A 20,448-nucleotide genomic window follows, 5' to 3' on the forward strand; every position below is an offset into this window, starting at 1 on the left:
TAAACAAGGAAGATGGAAGCTACCGGGAACCAATACAGCACCTCCAACCGCTGGACCACACCACTGAGGACCTGCCAACCCCACAGTACAGTGCACAGGAACCTGGTGAAAACAGAGCTACCTAACATCTGACTCCAGACTACATACATACAGTGAATGCACACTCCTTGACTATGAGCACAAAGAGAAGAGGTGGCAGACAAATGAGAGCTTACCATGAACGTCTGTTTCAAGACTGTGTAGTGCGCCTTTTATCTTCTGGAACATTAGCTGCACATCTCCCTGATTGAAATGACTCTTACCGAGGGGTGCTTGATTTGGGGTGAGTGTAGCAAATTCGTGGCCCCCACACACTGCCTGCTACAACCAGGCAGAGAGAATGGGAGAAAGGAAGGGAGCATCAGGCGATGTGGAAGACAGGAAACGGAAGGCGTGGTGGCTGAGGGCCAACAATAATTTCCCCCCCCCCTAAATACACAGGTGTACCCAAGCATGCTAAGTGAGGGTAAAACCCTGTAACTGATTATTACGAACATCGGGCAAGGTCTCAGTGCAGGAAATGGCAGGTAAAATGGCAATGAAGAAAGGGAAGGCAGGTGGAGACGCCCATACTTATCTACTCATAATCGAAACCATGTGTTCCTAATCGCTATCTGAGCTGGGCACGCTTAGGAATTATGTGTATAATTGAAAAAGTAGCGCCCAAATCAGAAACGCCTATTCCCCCGTCTCAATGGGCGTTCTTGGCGCCTATATAAACGCCCACTCCGTATTTTCGAAAACCCCATTGGTACAATGCCACCACGCATGCCGCCGACCCGGAAGGGTAATTTTCTCGAGGCAGAGGTGGAGCTCCTGGTACAAGAAATTGTACAGCGGCACCGGAGTCTGTTTGCTCCCACAGGGCAGAGGCTGGCAGCAACAGTAAAGCAGCGGGAATGGGAGGCAGTACGGGACAGCCTGAATGCTGTCTTCCATGCTGGGAGAGACGTGGAGGACTGCAAGAGGAAGTGGCGGAAGCTGAGGAGGGATGTTCGGAGGAAGGCAGGGGCCAATCCCCCAGGCAATGATACTGCCAACCTTACACCCATCGAGCTGATGGTGTACTCCCTCCTACCCCAGGAGGGCATCCACGGGATTGGCTCCATGGACACCTCGGGCCAGGCTGAGGACTCGGGTAGGTGTTTCATTATGCAGTTGGGGTATCTGTTGTGCTGCAGTACACTTGTGTTATAGAAGTTGGGGTCAGGGGGAGGGAGGTGAGGAGTGGGGGGCAGGAGGAGGGAGGTAGGTGGGGGTGGGGGTGGGGGGGAGTATCTCTGGCTGTCTTTCTGTATATTAACAGGCCACCTTTATGATGCTGTTGTGACCTGGTAACCCCTACTCACTAGCTCTCTACCCTTACTCCCTATCCCTACCATTGTCATTGGGTTTCCTCTTACTTGTCCTGTGTGCCCATATTTATAGAATTAATTGTAAGCTCTATTTGAGTAGTGGTAGTGGTCATGTGTGTTATAGGAGCAAGCAGACAGGGTGGGTGCTGTGTGTGTGTGTGAGCACCCCCAATATTGAGGAAAGATCATGTAGCTGTGCAGGGAGGAGTGTTGGTCACTGGGCTTAGCACCCCCAATACTACTTTCCAGTTGGCTCCTATGGGTGTGTGTAGGTTACTACTGTGGCAGAACTCTGGGGGCCGTCCTTCCCTACTACTCCCTCCTATTTTCCCATTTTACCAAACTGTGCCTAGTTCCTCCTGTGACCTCTGTGCTCTACTGAGTGTGGGCCACATGCATTCAACTGAAGGAGCCTGTAATGGGGGTCATAAAGCAGTTCTATGCAGTTTAGCAAGTCAGTAGTAACACAACACATGCTGCAATGTTGTTCAATTTAACAATTATACAACTAACAGCTTGTGCACAACGTTGTGAGTGGTGTCCTTCTCTTGGCTGCTCATCCACCACCTCTACCCAGCTGCCTGCGGGCCTCTCTCTTTTGTACCCGTGTCAATTCCATTTCTCCTCACCATCTCTTTGCTGGGTCATAAGGTTGGGGGACATACCAATGTATATGAATGCTGAAAGACAAAAGTGGGTTATTTGCACCAACACTATTCCTCACTCTTGTGCTATACAGGTGAAGACTCAGAGGAGGCTGGCCCTAGTGGCCTGCAAGGCCAACGCCCTACACCATCCGTCCAGCCTCAACCTCCACAGCCTGCAGCACCAGCAGTCCAGCCTCCACCACCTGCACCAGCTGTGCATCCTCCGCGTCCACCACCACCTGCACCAGCTGTCCAGCCTCTACCACCACCAGCTGTCCAGCCTCTGCCAGCACCACCACCACCACCTGCACCGGCTGTCCAGCCTCTGCCAGCACCACCACCACCACCTGCACCGGCTGTCCAGCCTCTGCCACCACCACCACCACCACCTGCACCGGCTGTCCAGGCTCTGCCACCACCACCACCACCTGCACCAGCAGAGGCCGCACCTCCAGCACCGGAGGACTTTGGTGAGGAGGAGGAGGGCCCAGCTCCCCGCCAGAGGCCATCCGCCCAAAGGAGGCAACTCCTGCGGCTGGCCACGGAACTACTCCGCCACAACGTGCGCTTGGAGGAGTACCGCCAGCAGAAACTGGAGCTGCAGCGCCAAGCACTGGAGGCACAGCAGCGAGCACACCAAGAACTCCTCCAGGCGCAACGTGAAGGCCACCAGGAGGTGCTCCAGCAACTGAGACGGCTGGAGCAGAGCATCCAACACCTGCACCCTCAGGGCACCGCGCCTACTCCAGCCCCCGTGCTGCTGGAGCAGCCCCTGCCATCAACCTCCTCCTCCACTGACCACCAGCAACCACCAGCTAAGAGGTGGGCATTGCGCTCCTCAGCCTCCGCACCCACTCCTGCTTCTCCCATTCTGGGTCCTGTGGCCAGACCACTACAACCAAGAAGGTGGCCCGATTTCCACGGTGCAGCCGAAGCCGCAGGCTGCCGTGGGGATAGGGAGGAGGACACTGGGAGCAGCAGCTCCGAAGAGGGGGAAGAGACTTCCCGTGCAGCACCAGCTGCAAAGGAAGGGCGTGGGAGGGGTAGGAGGGGACGGGGGAAGGGAAGGGGAAAATGATGGGACATGCTGTAGGGTGAGGGTTGGTGGGAGGGGGGTGGGTGTGGGAGGGGGGGGGGTGGTGGTGGTGGTGGTGGGGTTGACCAAACACATATGCACTGTATGTAAAAAATAAATGCTCACTTACATTCACCTAAAACTTGTTTCAATGAGTCTTTGTCTTGCTCTTACGCCAAGCTGGTAGGCATTGAGCTCTGCTCTGTGGGCTGGGGGTGGAGGGGGCTCCTCTTCCAGCTCATCTGGGGCCTCTTCTGGTGGTGGCTGTGGCTCCTCTGGGAGAGGCTGTCCTCTGCGCTGGGCCAAATTGTGTAACATACAGCACGCCACAAAGATCTTGGCCACCTTTTCTGGACTGTAGAGCAGCTCTCCTCCAGACCGGTCCAGACAGCGGAAGCGGTTTTTCAATAAACCAAAGGTGCGCTCAATGATCCCCCGGGTGCTGCGATGTTTCCTGTTGTAGGTTTCTTCTGGCCCTGGTTGTGGGTGGATCAGGGGGGTCATGAGCCATGTCCTCTGCGGGTAGCCTCGGTCACCTTTGCAGAAAAGCAGAATGAGATAGATGAGTGTGTATCGCTTGGAGCAGGTACAGGGGGGGCGGGGGGATTTGGATAGTGGGTTGTGGTGGAGGAAGCCAGGGCGGAGGGTTGCCCAGTGGAGGAGGTCTAGTATGGGTGGTACATGCATGTTGCACTTACCTAGTAGCCATCCACCAATGAACTCCCCTTGCTCGAACCTGCGGAAGATGCCCGAGTGCTGTAGGATGTAGGCATCGTGGCTGGAGCCGGGGTACCTGGCACACACGTCTAATATCTCCCCCTGGGCATCACATACAACTTGCATGTTCATAGAATGAAATGCCTTCCTATTTCTGTAGGTGGCTTCGTGTGCCCGGGGGGGTCTGAGGGCTACGTGTGTGCAGTCTATCACACCGATGACCGAGGGGAATCTAGCAACAGCATAGAAGGCGGCCATGTTGTTGTGCAGAGCCTGGGGGGTGGTGGGGAAAGTGATGTAGTGTGAGGTGTGAGTTATGAAGGCATCCAGGAACTGGGTGAGACAGTGTGAAATAGAAGCCTGGGTGAGGCCTGTGTTAGCAGCTAATACGGATTGAAAACTGCCAGTGGCCAGGACAGAGAGAGCAGAAGTGATTTTGAGGTGGGCAGGGATGGGGTTATTCCTACGTGTCTGGGGCTGAAGGAGGGGTTTCAGCTGCTCACACAGCTGACGAATGGTGGCCCTATCAAACCTGAACCTTGTTAGACACTGCTGGTCAGTGAGTTGTAGGAAGGTGGTGCGGGGCCTAAACACTCGGGGCCGTGAATACCTCCTGCGGTGGGTGGCCTCTTCGTGTAGCATGAATGCCACAAGTGCATTAAGTGCATCCATATCCCCACCACCAGTGCAAGTATTAGGACTAGTAGTCAAACAGCAACACACACAGATCTGTCACTTCCAGCCACTACGCCCCTCTGGCCACTCACTCGCCAAACAGTACAGGCACACAGAGACAAACGGAGGTCAGGGAATACAGTATACACGTGGGAAGAGTGAATGGGGAGGGATAGGGGGAGGGGAAGGGGGCGATGGAGCAAAGGAGTAGGAGTAAGGAACGGTGAAAGGGTAAGACACAAAAAGAGGCAGGGCACACAGACGACCGTCACAGGTACTCAACACGCTCGGCTTTCTCTCTGCAACCACCACTTCAGCTCTTCCACCAACTGTATCGCCACTCTCCAACTACACACAATCGCTAATGGGTCTAAAGACGCTTTCCCCCTTGCTCTGGTCGCTTTTATTTCGGGTCCATCATATTACGCCCATCTTCCCGCTCAACCAGATCCCTTTCGCTATTCGTTATACGTTGTACCCGTCCACGTCGTATCACCGCCCCTAACACGCCCCCGACACGCCTCTTATTTGGGCGTTTTTACGTCCACGTACGAGCGACACGGACGCACTGAAACATTGCTTTCGATTATATGGATTTACTCGTTTTTGTGAGATTAACGTCCATCTCGCGATTTAGGTCGGCTCTTGGGCGTTTTTCTCGTTCGATTATAAGCAGGTCAGTATACCACTGCAATCCATAAAACAAAAGGATGTTCAAACACAGGCTTGCACCCCTTCTCCTGTTCTGTACCAGCACTGCTAGATTACAGATTCCATCTCTTGCAGTTTATTTAATAGAAAATTCAGTCAGAGCTCATTGGATTGAATTGGATTGGATTTATTGATTTTAAATACCTCAATATACTTCCGTGTCTAGGTGGTTTCCAATTAAAAAAAAGTAAACGTGCATTATACAGAATATAATACAGTATACAATACAAATTCTAACTAAAATACGTCTTCAAATACAATGTACCATTGACCACTCAAAGTGGAATAACTGAATAATAAGTTTGAAAATTGCTTACTCTTCTTAAAATCCATAAATCAACCGTAATATTGCTGAAACAATAAAGTCTTTAAAAATTTAGAAAAGACATAATAGGAAGATAAATCAGAAAAACAATTCAACCAAAAATTCCATAAAGAGGGTCCGACATATGAAAAAAATTGTTTCTGAGTTGATGACAACCTAATAGTGTCTAACCTAGGTAACTGAAGAAGTACTTTTTGTGAGGAACATAATGCTCCTAATGGAGAATACTTAAATATTTTCCTGGAGAAATATGTAGGGCGGCCTAAGTTTAAGGCTTTGAAAACAAAACACAGCACTTTGAATTCCATCTGCTTTGAAAGTGGTAATTACTGTCAAGAGAAAAAAAATATCATCTCGACTGCTAATAGCTTAATGAAAGAATTACTTTAGTTAAAGTCTTATATAAAGTCACCTGTAGGTGTCTAAAAATCTCAATGCAATCTTCACATAGCCCACGTGGAGGGGCATAATCGAATGGGGCGCCCAAGTTTTCATGAGGGCGTCCTCGCAGGACAGCCCCGTAAAGGGGAAGGGCAACCCGTATTATCGAAACAAGATGGGCGTCCATCTTTCGTTTCGATAATACGGTCGGGGACGCCCAAATCATGAAATTTAGGTCAACCTTAGAGATGGTCGTCCTTAGGTCGTTTTTGAGATGGTCGTCCCTAGGTCGTTTTTGAGATGGTCGTCCCCGGTTTTCGGCGATAATGGAAACCGAGGGCGCCCATCTCAAAAACGACCAAATCCAAGCCATTTAATCGTGGGAGGAGCCAGCATTAGTAGTGCACTGGTCTCCCTCACATGCCAGGACACCAACCAGGCACCCTAGGGAGCACTGCAGTGGACTTCAAAAATTGCTTCCAGGTGCATAGCTCCTTTACCTTCTGTGCTGAGCCCCCCAACCCCCCCAAAACCCACTCCCCACAACTGTACACCACTACCATAGCCCTAAGGGGTGAAGGGGGGCACCTACATGTGGGTACAGTGGATTTCGGGTGGGTTTTGGAAGGTTCACATTTACCACCACAAGTGTAACAGATAGTGGGGGGGGGGGGGGGGGGGGCCTGGGTCTGTCTGCCTGAAGTACACTGCACCCACTACAACTGCTCCAGGTGCCTGCATACTGCTGTGATGGACCTGAGTATGGCATTTGAGGCTGGCATAGAGGCTAGTAAAATAGTTTTTTTAATGCTTTTTTTATGGTGGGAGGGGGTTAGTGACCACTGGGGGAGTAAGGGGAGGTCATCCCCGATTCCCTCCGGTGATCATCTGGTCAGTTCGGGCACCTTTTTGAGGCTTGGTTGTGAAAAAAAATGGACCAAGTAAAGTTGGCCAAGAGCTCATCAGGGACGCCCTTCTTTTTTCCATTATCGACCGAGGACGCCCATCTCCTAAGCACGCCTCAGTCCCACCTTTGCTACACTGCCAACACGCCCCCGTGAACTTTGGTCATCCGCACGATGGAAAGCAGTTGAAGGCATCCAAAATCGGCTTTCGATTATGCCGATTTGGACGACCTTGCGAGAAGGACGCTCATCTCCCGATTTGTGTCAGAAGATGGGCGCCCTTTTCTTTCGAAAATTCACCTGATAATCTCTCTTCAAGCCCTTGTATTATCTAAGTACAGTTATTAAGTCAGAAGTGTCAGGGGTCCTTTTACTAAGGTGTTCTGAAAAATGGCCTACGGTAGTCTAGGTGCATGTTTTGGGCGCGTGTAGATCCATTTTTCAGCGCACTTGCAAAAAATGCCTTTTTAAACATTTTTGCCGAAAATGGGACGTGTGGCAAAATCAAAATTGGCACATGTCCAGAGACGTTACCGCCAGCCATTGACCTAGTGGTAAAGTCTCACGCGGTAACCAGACGGTAATGATAAAGCATGATAGCAAATATCGTAAGGCAATTCTGGATATATGTGTAGGAGTTCACATTTGTTGATCTTTGTGGTATACCTGTGTCAAGCCCCCTCCCTGCCCATCTTCAAGTCTCTGCTTAAAGCCTACCTCTTCAATGCTGCCTTCGGCACCTAACACTTACCTTCAGGATATCCGGACTGCCCCAAATTGACTGCCCCCATCGTATCGTCTACTCACTTGTCCTTTAGATTGTAAGCTCTTTGAGCAGGGCCTGTCCTTTTATGTTAAATTGTACAGCGCTGCGTAACCCTAGTAGCGCTTTAGAAATGTTAAGTAGTAGTAGTAGTAGTAGTAATGACCTACACGCATCAAATGCCACTTGGTGCACATCTGATGCGCAAGTCCGAAAATAAAAATGATTTTTCGGATGTATCGGACACGCACCAAAAATGAAATTACCGCAAGAGCCATGCGGTAACTCCATTTTGGCATGCGTTGGGCGCGCGTTGATACTTACACGGCTTAGTAAAAGGGCCCTTCAGTGAGCAGTGGGCATTAGCAAGTCATCCATTTTACACAATGTTTCAGGAAAAGCGTAACATTTCTTCCCAAAATAGTCTCTCATTTAAATGTCTAGTATTCCTGATAAAATCTGTTTTAGATTTTTCTTTTCTTATTCCTTTGTTAGCTATTTCTGACAAATGTACTTTTTCTGCTTCAAGTGTAATACTTGTTGAAATATGAAATAAAGAAATATATACACAAAAAAAATGTCTAGTATTCCTCCAACTTTCTTTCCCAGACCTCATTTACATACTACTACTACTACCAGTGCTACATATTATTTCTAGACGTACTCAGCCCTGTACACAAAACACGTATGAGACAGTTCCTACTTGACAGAGCTTATAGTCTATTCAAGAAAGACAAACAGGACAAATAAGGGATTAGGGAGTTACGTTAATCATTCCCATAATAAATCTAACTTGGGTACTGAACAGGTGAATGGGGAGGGGGTTAAGAGTTAAAAGCTGCCTCTAAAAGTTTGGCTTTTAGCCTGGAGTCGAACAGAGTCAGAGACGGAGCATAACATACTGACTCAGGAAGTCTACCCCAGACATACGGACCAGCAAGATGGAAGGAATGGAGTCTAGGATTGATACAGCCCTACATATCTCCTCTCCTTTTACACACATAAAACCAAGGAATGTAGAAGATCTACCCAGCTATTCCTCCCTTATGACGTTACAAACCCTCCAGCGTGGTATCAGATCAGAATCCCAGTCATAATTTTGTATCTACATGGATAGAACATGGAAGGCCGACACAGCAGTAATCCAGTATACTTACATTCAGTGCGTGTTTTCTAGCAAAAAAGGTGCCGGTACTCAAATGCCAGACCACCCTTCAGGGGTGGGGTGATCACTGAGGGACCCACCCCACAATAGCCAGGCCCCCTGCAACCAGTCACAGAATCTATGAAAAGGCAGAATTGGTGTGTAGAGCCTGAGCTCTTTTACTATAACTTGGGGACCATGAGTCAATTTTAGCAGACAATGAAAAAGGTGCCGGTACTCAGTACCCCCTCAAAAAAACAAGACTCTAATGACTTTGGTGCTGAAAATTGGGTTGTTTCAGTTCTTCCTACCATCTTGAACGAGTTTGCACCTCGTGACATTTTCAATGCTGATGAAACCGGTCTCTACTGGAACACTTGCATTCAAACAAACCGAAACTACAGGAAGTAAAACGTCGAAGGACCGACTGACGATCCTCCTTTGCTGCAATATGGATGGGAGTGAGAAGCTGGAACCACTCATCATTGGAAAGAGCAAACAGCCCCGTTGCTTCAAGAATGTTAAGCGACTTCCTGTGTCATACGAGGCTAACGCAAATTCATGGATGACGGGAAATTTAGAAGCAGTGGCTAAAGAAGTTAACTAGAATATGGGCACAAAGCGTCAGATTTTGCTGCTTTGTAATAATTGTGCTGCACACAGTGATGATGTGAGGCTGTCTAACGTCAAGGTGGTCTTCCTGCCACCAAACACTACCTCTCCAAACATTATCGGGCTCTTGTGCTATGTCATCTGATGAGCGTTATGGATGACCAGACTGGCAAGGATAAACGTGCTGTTGAACTAGCTCGTAATCTATCACTGTTGGATTCCCTACATATGCAGAAAGAAGCCTGGAATCATGTTACACAGGCAACCATTGTGAACTGCTACAAGCAGGCAAGTTTTGTTAAGGATGTGGAGAAAGATGAAACAGATGCAGCTGTTGCAAACGCGTCAGATGAACAGGCTATTGACATCCCAGCTAGTGTTACTGAAGAGGAGTTTCATCACTACGTAGCTGTTGATTACGATCTACAAACAGCTGCCAACAGCATTGATGTCGAGATATGCGCCTCCACGCAGGCAACGGCTGATGATGAAACAGATGATGAAATGAGCAGCGAGGCACATGCTGATGAAATTCAACAACCTCCTGTCACTTTTGCAAGAGCATTGGAGAGTCTCAACACTGTGCGGGCCTATCTGGAGGCCACTGGATGTCAGTGCTATGACAGTTTTTACCATCTGGCAGACATAGTCTATGGAACTCACGGACCCAATAGTGTACAGAGGACTATAACTGATTACTTCAAGTAAGCCTAACATCAGTTAACGGAGACTGTATACTGTACGTATAATAAACAGTACATGTCTTTATCAGATTTCAAGCTTCTTTGGGTCACAACGGTTAAGTGCACACTCCGGTTAATTGCATGTATTTCTTTGGTCCCAGACCCTTGCACTTAAGCGGATTGCACTGTACCTTAATGGCTAGTGTAGTGGTCTGAGAACTGGGGGAACTGTGTTCAATTCCCAGTGCAGCTCCGTGTGACTCTGAGCAAGTCACTTAACCCTCCATTGCCCCAGGTACAAAAAAAATACCTTAGATTATGAGCCCACCAGGGACAGAGAAAATACCCACATATAATGTGTACAGCACTGTGTACATCTAGTAAGTGCTATAGAAATGATAAGTAGTAGTAGCAGTGTGTTTTTTCTAGCGAAAAAGGTGTCGGTACTCAAATGCCAGGCCACCCTTCGGGGGTGGGGGGTGATCACTGAGGGACCCACCCCCAATATAACTAGGCCCCCTGCAACCAGTCATAGAATCTATGACAAGGCACAATTGGTGTGTAGAGCCTGAGATCTTTCATTAAAACTTACTACTACTACTACTACTTAACATTTCTAGAGCGCTACTAGGGTTACGCAGCGCTGTACAAATTAACGAATAAGGACGGTCCCTGCTCAGAAGAGCTTACAATCTAAAGGACGAAATGTCAAGTTGGGGTATATGAGATTTCCTGAGAAGAGATGTAGTGATTAGGTGCCGAAGGCGACATTGAAGAGGTGGGCTTTGAGCAATGATTTGAAGATGGGTAGGGAGGGGGCCCGGCGTATGGGCTTGGGGAGTTTGTTCCAAGCATGGGGAGAGGCGAGGCAGAAGGGGCGAAGCCTAGAGTTGGCGGTGGTGGAGAAGGGTACTGAAAGGAGGGATTTGTCTTGAGAGCGGAGGTTACGAGTAGGGACGTAAGGGGAGATGAGGGTAGAGAGGTAAGGAGGGGCTGCAGATCGAGTGCATTTGTAGGTGAGAAGGAGAAGCTTGAACTGTATTCAGTATCTGATCGGAAGCCAGTGAAGTGACTTAAGGAGAGGGGTGATATGAGTATATCGGTTAAGGCGGAAGATAAGACGTACGGTACCATGGGTCAAATTTAGAAGAAAATGGAAACGGTACCGGTTCTCAGTACCCCCTCAAAAAAAAGCCCCGAGTAGTGGTAAAATGTGAAGGAGAAATATTTATAGTCTGGAAAGGCAAATGTACTGCAACCTCACTGTGTAACTTTCATGATAATCCAATTTTCTTCTGGGCTTCTATGGCTCCTGATATTCTGAGTACCACTGACAACGACACAAAAATCCCATGACTAAGTGGGTCTTTCCTCTGTGTCCTTGCTTCAGGATAAGTGGGAAAAGATCGTCACAGAGGACAAGCCAGTGGAACTTTTCCAGCACGTCAGCCTGATGACCCTAGACAGTATCATGAAATGTGCCTTCAGTTACAACAGCGACTGCCAACACAACAGGTCTGTGCCTGATCCTTTGCATATTCTTATATTATGTTTATTGGTCATTTTCTGTTAAAGCTGCATGAACTAGACTGGCTATAAAATTCAGATTTCAATTTGAACCTGTTAGAGCTGAAAGGACTCAGGAATGAAATTGCAGATCTACTATTGGCAATCTGTAATCTGTCATTAAAGTTGTCCATGGTTCCTGAAGATTGGAAGGTGGCCAACGCAAGGGTAACTTTAAAAAAAGGGTTCCAGGAGTAATCCGAGAAACTACAGACTGGTATGTCTGGTGTCAATGCCAAGAAAAATGTTAGCAATTATTGTAAGGACCAGACAATCCGCCACAAGCAGTATAGAAGTGATTTATAGTAGTAGTAGTAGTAGAACTCGAACGCCCCATGAGAGAATACAGGTATGGGAGAAAGTGGGATGTTTGACCACGTAGTAAGGTGGTCGATGGGGTTGGTCTCAGTCAACGGAGAACAGTTGATGCAGACGTTTAAAAGCACGTGGTGTAATGATAATTCAATTGTCTATGAGCAAGTTCTTCCAGGAAAGGTCTTTTTAAAGACCAACCTCATTGATCATTACACCACCTGCTTTTAAACGTCTGCATCAACTGTTCTCCGTTGACTGAGACCAACCCCTTCGACCACCTTACTACGTGTTTCTAAATGTTTATATCAGCTGTTCTCCGTTGAATCAGCTGTTCTCCGTCGACTGAGAATCCTGATGCAGGCCTAATGGCCAAAACACAACGTTTGTGTCGAGTCTTTTTTCATCATTAAACAACTGTTTTAAGAATCTATCCCTCCAGTCTTTGGTTATCCGTGGTCAAACATCCCACTTTCTCCCATACCAGTAATTATTGTATAAAACCAAGTTACTGAACATGTAGACAAACATGGTTCAATGGGACAGAGTCAACTTGCAGTCAGCCAAAGGAAGTCTTGCCAACACCAAGGCCCCCTTTTACTAAGGCACTCTAATGTTTTTAGCGCGCTCTAAAATTGTGGGGGCGCTAAACATTAGAGACGCCAATGCATTCCTATGGGCATCTCTAACGTTTAGCGCGCCCACAATTTTAGTGCGTGCTAAAAACGTGAGTGTGCCTTAGAAAAAGGGGGCTCAAATTGTTGCATTTTTTGGAAGGCATGAATAAACTACTACTACTACTACTTATCATTTCTATAGCACTACAAGGCATACGCAGCACTGTACACCATACACAAAAGACAGTCCCTGCTCAAAGAGCTCACAATCTAGATAAGACAGGTAGACAGACAGAACAATTAAGGGTAAGGGAATAAAGAGGTGAGAATAAAAGGACAGGGCAAGTGAGCAATGGTTAGGAGTCAAAAGCAGTGGTAAAGAGCTGGGCTTTAAGTTTGGACTTGAAAACGGCCAAAGACGGGGCTAGACGTACAGGCTCGGGTAGTCTATTCAAGGCATGAGGTGCAGCAAGATAAAAGGAACGGAGCCTGGAATTAGCAGTAGAGGAGAAGGGGACAGACGAGAGATTTATCTGCGGAACGGAGTACTCAAGAGCAGGTGTGTAGCCAGACTTCAACAGTAGGGGGGTCCAGAGCCGAGGTGAGGGGGCACATTTTAGCCCCCCTCCGCCCGCCCGCCAGCCAGCCAGCCAGCCACCCATTGCCGACACCTCCAACTTTGACCCCCCCCCCACCGATGACCCTCTCGACCCCCCCACCCGCCGTCGCCTACCTTTGCTGGCGGGGGACCCCAAACCCCACCAGCTGAAGTCTTCTTCCTTCGTTTGGTTTCTGACTGAGTCTGACGTCCTGCACGATCTGCAGAGCTTCGTTCTGTTTCTGTGAGTCTGACGTCCTGCACGTTGTACGTGCAGGACGTCAGAGTCAGAAACCAAACGAGGAAGAAGACTTCGGCTGGCGGGGGTTGGGGTCCCCCACCAGCAAAGGTAGCAGGCAGCGGGTTGGCGGCGGGAGGGTGGGTTGAGAGGGTCGCCAGCAGGGGGTCCAGGGCCAAATCTATGGGGGCCCAGGCCCCCGTGGCCCCATAGCAGCTATGCCCCTGCCCGAGAGGGGGCGTAGGGAGAGACAAGAGTGGAGAGGTACTGGGGGAGCGGCAGAGCGAATGCACTTATAGGTCAATAAGAGAAGTTTGAATTGAATGCGGAAACGGATAGGGAGCCAGTGAAGTGACTTAAGGAGAGGGCTAAAGTGAGCATAGCGACTTTGGCGGAAAATGAGTCACGCAGCAGAGTTTTGGACTGATTGAAGAGGAGAGAGATGGCTAAGAGGGAGGCCGGTGAGAAGCAGGTTAAACGTGGCTAAAAGTGAACCAGTTGATATAGAGGCTCATTTTTAAAGGATATAGACTTACCTGGGTTACTCTGGGGCTCATTTTTGAGAGAGAAAAGCATCCAAAAAGTGGCATAAACCGGCGGATGGATGTTTTTCTTGCAAAAACGTCCAAATCGCTATTTTCAAAACCCATTTTTTAGATGTCGTTCTATGTCTACAGTGCATCCAGATCACAAGGGGGCATGTTGAGGGCGGGATTTTGCAGTTCCTAACACTTGGACATTTTTCTGCCATAATGGAACAAAACAAAAATGTCCAGGGCTAAAAGTTGGACGTTTTGGTCTAGACCTGTGCTAGTAATGTCTTTTCTTTCATAATATTCATTATTCAACATTCAAAATGCAAAAAGAAGACAGCGCTTCTCTTAAAAAAGCTCATATAAAGTGCAGGATCAGAGTCAAGCCAGGGGCGTGTGGACAGCTCGTTGATTGTCCTTCACTTTATATCAGGGGCGTATCTGGACTTCAGCGGTAGGGGAGGCCAGAGCCGAGGTGAGGGGGCACATTTTAGCCCCCCTCCGCTGCCGCCGACTCCCCCACCGCCATCGCCGACACCCCCCCGCCATTGCCGCCACCCCCTGCCGCCACCAGCACCACCTCCAACAAGTTTGACCCCCCCCTCTCGACCCGCCCGCCCGCCTGCCAGCCAGCCAGCTATCCGTCGCCGTCTGTACCTTTGCCCTTGCTGGCGGGGGACCCAACCCCCCGCCAGCCGAAGTCTTCTTCCTGCATTTGGTTTCTTCTGAGTCTGACGTCCTGCTGCACGTACAACGTGCAGGATGTCAGACTCACAGAAACAGAACGAAGCCCTGCAGATCGCAAGGCTTCGTTCTGTTTCTGTGAGTCTGACGTCCTGCACGTTGTACATGCAGCAGGATGCCAGATTCAGAAGTGAGGAGTGGCCTAGTGGTTAGGGTGGTGGACTTTGGTCCTGGGGAACTGAGGAACTGAGTTCGATTCCAGGCACAGGCAGCTCCTTGTGACTCTGGGCAAGTCACTTAACCCTCCATTGCCCCATGTAAGTCGCATTTAGCCTGCCATGAGTGGGAAAGCGCAGGGTACAAATGTAACAAAAATAAAATAGATACTATTGGAGATTCTACATGGAATGTTGCTACTGTCGGAGATTCTACATGGAATGTTGCTATTCCACTAGCAACATTCCATGTAGAAGGCTGCGCAGGCTTCTGTTTCTGTGAGTCTGACGTCCTGCACGTACGTCGTCAGACTCACAGAAGCCTGCGTGGCCACATTGGTGATCTGCAAGGGCCGACTTCTACATGGAATGTTGCTAGTGGAATAGCAACATTCCATGTAGAATCTGAAATAGTAGCAACAGTGGAGGAGTGGCCTAGTGGTTAGGGTGGTGGACTTTGGTCCTGAGGAACTGAGTTTGATTCCCACTTCAGGCACAGGCAGCTCCTTGTGACTCTGGGCAAGTCACTTAACCCTCCATTGCCCCATGTAAGCCGCATTGAGCCTGCCATGAGTGGGAAAGTGTGGGGTACAAATGTAACAAATAAACAAACAAAAAAAAAAACAAATACAGGAAGAAGACTTCGGTTGGTGGGGGTTGGGGTCCCCCGCCAGCAAAGGTACAGACTGCGACGGTGGGTTGGCGGGGGGGGGGGGGTTGGTAGGGGGGTCCAGGGCCAAATTTACGGGGGCCCAGGCCCCCATGGCCCCATAGCAGCTATGCCCCTGCTTAGCTGAAATTGGGTGGCGGGGTGAAGAGGGGTTGGTGGTTGAGAGGCTAGGATAGGGGAGGGCAGACTTATACGGGGTCTGTGCCGGAGCCGGTGATGGGAGGCGGGAAATACTGCTGAACAGACTTATACGGTCTGTGCCCTGAAAAAGACAGGTATAAATCAAAGTAAGGTATACACATATGAGTTTATTGTGGGCAGACTAGATGGACCGTGCAGGTCTTTTTCTGCCGTCATCTACTATGTTACTATGTTATATGAGCTTTTTCTTAAGAGAAGTGCTGTTTTTTTTTTTTTTTTGTTACATTTGTACCCTGCACTTTCCCACTCATGGCAGGCTCAATGCGGCTTACATGGGGCAATGGAGGGTTAAGTGACTTGCCCAGAGTCACAAGGAGCTGCCTGTGCCTGAAGTGGGAATCAAAACTCAGTTCCCCAGAACCAAAGTCCACCACCCTAACCACTAGGCCACTCCTCCACTGTTGCTACTATTTGAGATTCTACATGGAATGTTGCTATTCCACTAGTAGAAGTCGGCCCTTGCAGATCACCAATGTGGCCGCTCAGGCTTCTGCTTCTGTGAGTCTGACGTCCTGCACGTACGTGCAGGACGTCAGACTCACAGAAACAGAAGCCTGCGCAGCCGTCTACATGGAATGTTGCTAGTGAAATAGCAACATTCCATGTAGAATCTCCAATAGTATCTATTTTATTTTTGTTACATTTGTACCCTGCGCTTTCCCACTCATGGCAGGCTCAATGCGGCTTACATGGGGCAATGGAGGGTTAAGTGACTTGCCCAGAGTCACAAGGAGCTGCTTGTGCCTGAAGTGGGAATCAAACTCAGTTCCTCAGTTCCCCAGGACCAAAGTCCACCACCCTAACCACTAGGCCACTCCTGTTTTGTTTTTGCATTTTGAATGTTGAATAATGAATATTGATAAAAGATACAGAAATAATATAAAGTTTTTTTGGAAGGATTTTGCCAGTGATGAATAAGAGATCTACTGGATCTATATAGCTCTTTAAATCTGTTTAGATTTTGAGCTCTTTGATGCTTTTCCTTCCTTTTTCAAAGAACTTTTTATGTTATTTTTCAGTGGATTTTTGTGTCAGTTTATCTTTTGTGATTTTGTTAACCCACACCCTATCTTTTGCTGCCATAATTTGAATTTACACATGCGTCCTTATGTTTGTATATTGAGTTAGAATGTAGACAGTGCATTTGTCTCTAATGAGATCATTCCCATTCCTTCTCATGTCCAGCGATGACTCCTACATCCAAACTGTATATGACCTGTCTTACTTGATAAACCACCGACTCCGCTGGTTCCCGTATCACAGTGACCTCATTTACTACCTCAGCCCCCACGGGTTCTGGTTCCGGAAGGGCTGCAGACTGGCTCATCAGCATACAGGTATCCCAGTGTCTTCGGTACGCTCCTAGTCTGGGAGTCACAGTAATTAGAGAAGCAGATCAAGCAAATGAAAAAGTTAACACCGCGGCTTGTATGAGTGTTTACGAGAAGCCATGTTCATTTGTTTAATGTTTATGGGGTCCTTTTACAAAGGCGCGGTAAAAGGTGGCCTGCAGTAGTGTAGGCGCAGGTTTTGGGCGCACGCAGAATTATTTTTCAGCGCACCTACAAAAAAATGCCTTTTTAAAATTTTTGTCGAAAATGGACGTGCGGCAAAAACAAAATTGCCGCGCCTCCATTTTGGGTCTCAGACCTTACCACCCAGCCATAGACCTAGTGGTAAAGAATTTTGGCGGTAAAGACCTGCGCGCATTCACTACGCGCGTCTTAAAAAAATATTTTTTCAGATGCGCGTATCAGATGCACGCCAAAAATGAAGTTACTGCAAGAGCCACGCGGTAGTCGGGAAGTAAGTCCATTTTGGCGTGTGCTGGGCAAGCTTAGAGCCCTACGCGACTTAGTAAAAGGGGCCCTTTGTTTCATAAAAAATTACTGATTCACATTTTCAGTTTCCGTTGACAGTTTCCTCACAATCTGAATTAAACCCAATGAGACAACATGAAAAATTAATAGTAGAGAGGTCTTCCAGAGTTCCAGGAGTGATGTTGGATTTGTCCCTACTTTCTGAAGCACAGATTAAAGCCTAGTCAGGGAACATTTTCTGAAATTAAGGGGTCCTTTTGCTAAGGTGCACTAACAGATTTAGCACGCGCTAAAGATTCGTGATTGCTAAATGATAAGATGCCTATAGGAATATACCGCCGGATTCTATATATCACATCTAGCGTTCTGTGCTGAAATCTAAGCGTATTCCATAACAACACACGCATGTAACTTAATTGGCTTAACAAGTCAATCAGCGTTTTTAACAGCACTTAAGCAATAATGAGCACTGATTGGCAAAAATTAGATTTTACACGCATAACTTGATAAGCATATTCTGTAATGAACTGCGTCTAAATTCTAAAGTATGCCATGGGTGGGGAAATGGGCGTTTTATTTATTTTATTTTATTTATTTATTTTTTAGGATTTATTTACCGCCTTTTTGAAGGAATTCACTCAAGGTGGTGTACAGTAAGAATACATCAAACATGAGCAGGAGGCAATTAGAGCAGTAAAAATATTCGAACAACAATACAAAGTATGGCGTGGTAGACTACTTGCAATGACAACACAATATGTACTAGAACATTACAATTGGTAGTGAAGGGTAAGGCAAAGTTGTAACATATAGATGAGTAAGAAAGTAGGAAGAATTAGAAAGTAAGGTGATTGATTTGAAGAAAGTTGCACGTGAGGTCAGAGAGATGGTTAAATATTATCTCAGCTAGGGTAGGAGTGGATAAATATGACCCTCTCGACCCCCCCTCCCGCTGCTCGCTGATCTGCAAGGCTACGTTCTGTTTCTGTGAGTCTGACGTCGTGCAGGACGTCAGAAACAGAACAAAGCATTCGGAGGAAGAAGAGGACCTCCTCGGCTGGTGGGGATTGGGGACCCTGCCAGCAAAGGTAGCCCACAGCGATGGCGGGGGAGGGTTGGCGGCGGGAGGGGGGTTGAGAGGGTCGTCGGCAGGGGTCGTCAAAGTTGGCGGTGGCGGGGTCGGTATTGGCGGGGGGGGGGGGGCTAAAATGTGGCCCCTCACCTTGGGCTCTGCCCCCCCCTCCCGCCGAAGTCTGGCTACGCCCCTGGTTTTGTCACTCTCCATTATTAAGAGGGTCTTTTGCTAAGGCGCGCTCACGTTTTTGGTCTGCACTAAAATTGGGGGCGCGCTAAACGTTAGAAACGCCCATAGGAATGCATTGGCGTCTCTAACGTTTAGCGCACGCCCAATTTTAGTGTGCACCAAAAACGAGAGCGTGCCTTAGTAAAAGATCCTCTAAGAGAGCTGCATTGGCTTCTGCTGTAGGCGCGTATAATTTTTAATCTTTGTTGTATTGATTTAAGATATGGTACAATTTAATTAACATCCTTGCAGGTAATTCATTTGCTCTTTTGCTCACCTAGATTAAGTTCTAACTGATCTTTACATTGGATGAACTTAATTAGTCCCTCGTTTAAGGGAATTCGATTCAAAAATGTTTTGGAGAATTCTCTTTCATACAAAGCTGCTCAAATTTGGTATAATTTACTGCCCAGTCTAAAGAATCAACCTTCTTATGCGTTATTTTGGAAGGGCTTGAAAACTTTTTTTCTTTTTGAGAAATAAGGGGCCCTTTTACTAAGCTGTGGTAAAAAATGGCCTGCGGTAGGGTAGGCGCATGTACTGGGTGCGCGCTGGGCCGGTTTTTACTGCGTCTGCAAAAAAGGGTGCTTTTTTATGGGACGGGAAAAGGGCCTGCGGTTAAACTGAAACCAACGCGCACACAAAACAGGCCTCAGCCCTTAACACCACCCATTAATCTAGCGGTAAGGGCTCATGCGCTACACAAATGTTGACCGGTCGGTAAGCGCCAAGTGCCAATTACTGCCAGAAACAGCGCGCCTGGAAATAAATAAATAAATAATCCATCCAGGCGTTATGGGCGTGTGCCAAATCTGAAGTTACCGCCAGGAGGGCACGCTGGCCTGGCGGTGGTCTCATTTGGGTGCATGCTGCACGCGCGTAGAACCTTCCGTGGCTTCGTAAAAGGGCCGCTATGTGAATTCAGATGCCTAAATAAATATGGTTTTGTATTTTAGTCACAAATTTTCTAAACAAGTGTTTGTAATATATTAAGGAAGTTTTAACGTTTGCAAGCCGCTTCAGACCTTTATAATAAGCGGGTTAGAAGTGTCGATTTAGATGAGGTTCGAATCTGAATTTTAAGATAAGAAGCACTGGCTGTTGAGAAGGTTGAGGTGTTCTGATGTCTGGTGATTGTTTTTCACTGAAATGTATGTTTTGGGGATAAATGTTTACAGCTGTCCCATTGCCCTCGAATACCACCAAAATATTGTGAGAGGATTTCGATAAGGAGATAACAGTATATTGCTCTTGTAATTCATTGTCATTGAAATACCATATCTTTTCTTGACAAAGAGAAAGTTATCCAGCAGAGGAAAGAGTCTCTTAAGGATGAAAAAGAACTTGGAAAACTCCAGAAAAAGAAACACTTAGATTTTCTGGATATTCTTCTGTATGCCAAGGTAGTTATTTGAATGACTTTTATTGGCATTATTTGTATCTTGTTTTATGTTTATTTTATGTACATCTTTATTGTTGCCTGCCTAGAATGGCAGATAGCGCAGACTCTAAGGGGCCCTTTTACGTGCGCCCAACGCCTGCCAAATTGGAGTTACCACGTGACCCTTGTGGTAATTTCAATTTTGGTGCATGTGTGCTACGCGCATCTGAAAAATATCTTTTATTTTCTGGCGTGCGGCAGCTAAGCTCGTCAAGTGG

General features: G+C 47.7%; 1 protein-coding gene across 1 annotated transcript in view; it reads left to right on the forward strand.

The window, feature by feature from the left end:
• LOC115471579 (cytochrome P450 4B1-like) overlaps window positions 1-20,448 on the forward strand; it is a 131,318-nt gene that overhangs the window by 57,463 nt on the left and 53,407 nt on the right. Inside the window, exons 5-7 of the mRNA XM_030205252.1 lie at window positions 11,423-11,547; window positions 16,852-17,003; window positions 20,086-20,192. Of these exons, the coding sequence (XP_030061112.1) occupies window positions 11,423-11,547; window positions 16,852-17,003; window positions 20,086-20,192 (384 nt within the window). The remainder of the gene's footprint in view (window positions 1-11,422; window positions 11,548-16,851; window positions 17,004-20,085; window positions 20,193-20,448) is intronic.

Source organism: Microcaecilia unicolor, chromosome 6, assembly GCF_901765095.1.
Source record: "Microcaecilia unicolor chromosome 6, aMicUni1.1, whole genome shotgun sequence".
NCBI lineage: Eukaryota > Metazoa > Chordata > Amphibia > Gymnophiona > Siphonopidae > Microcaecilia > Microcaecilia unicolor.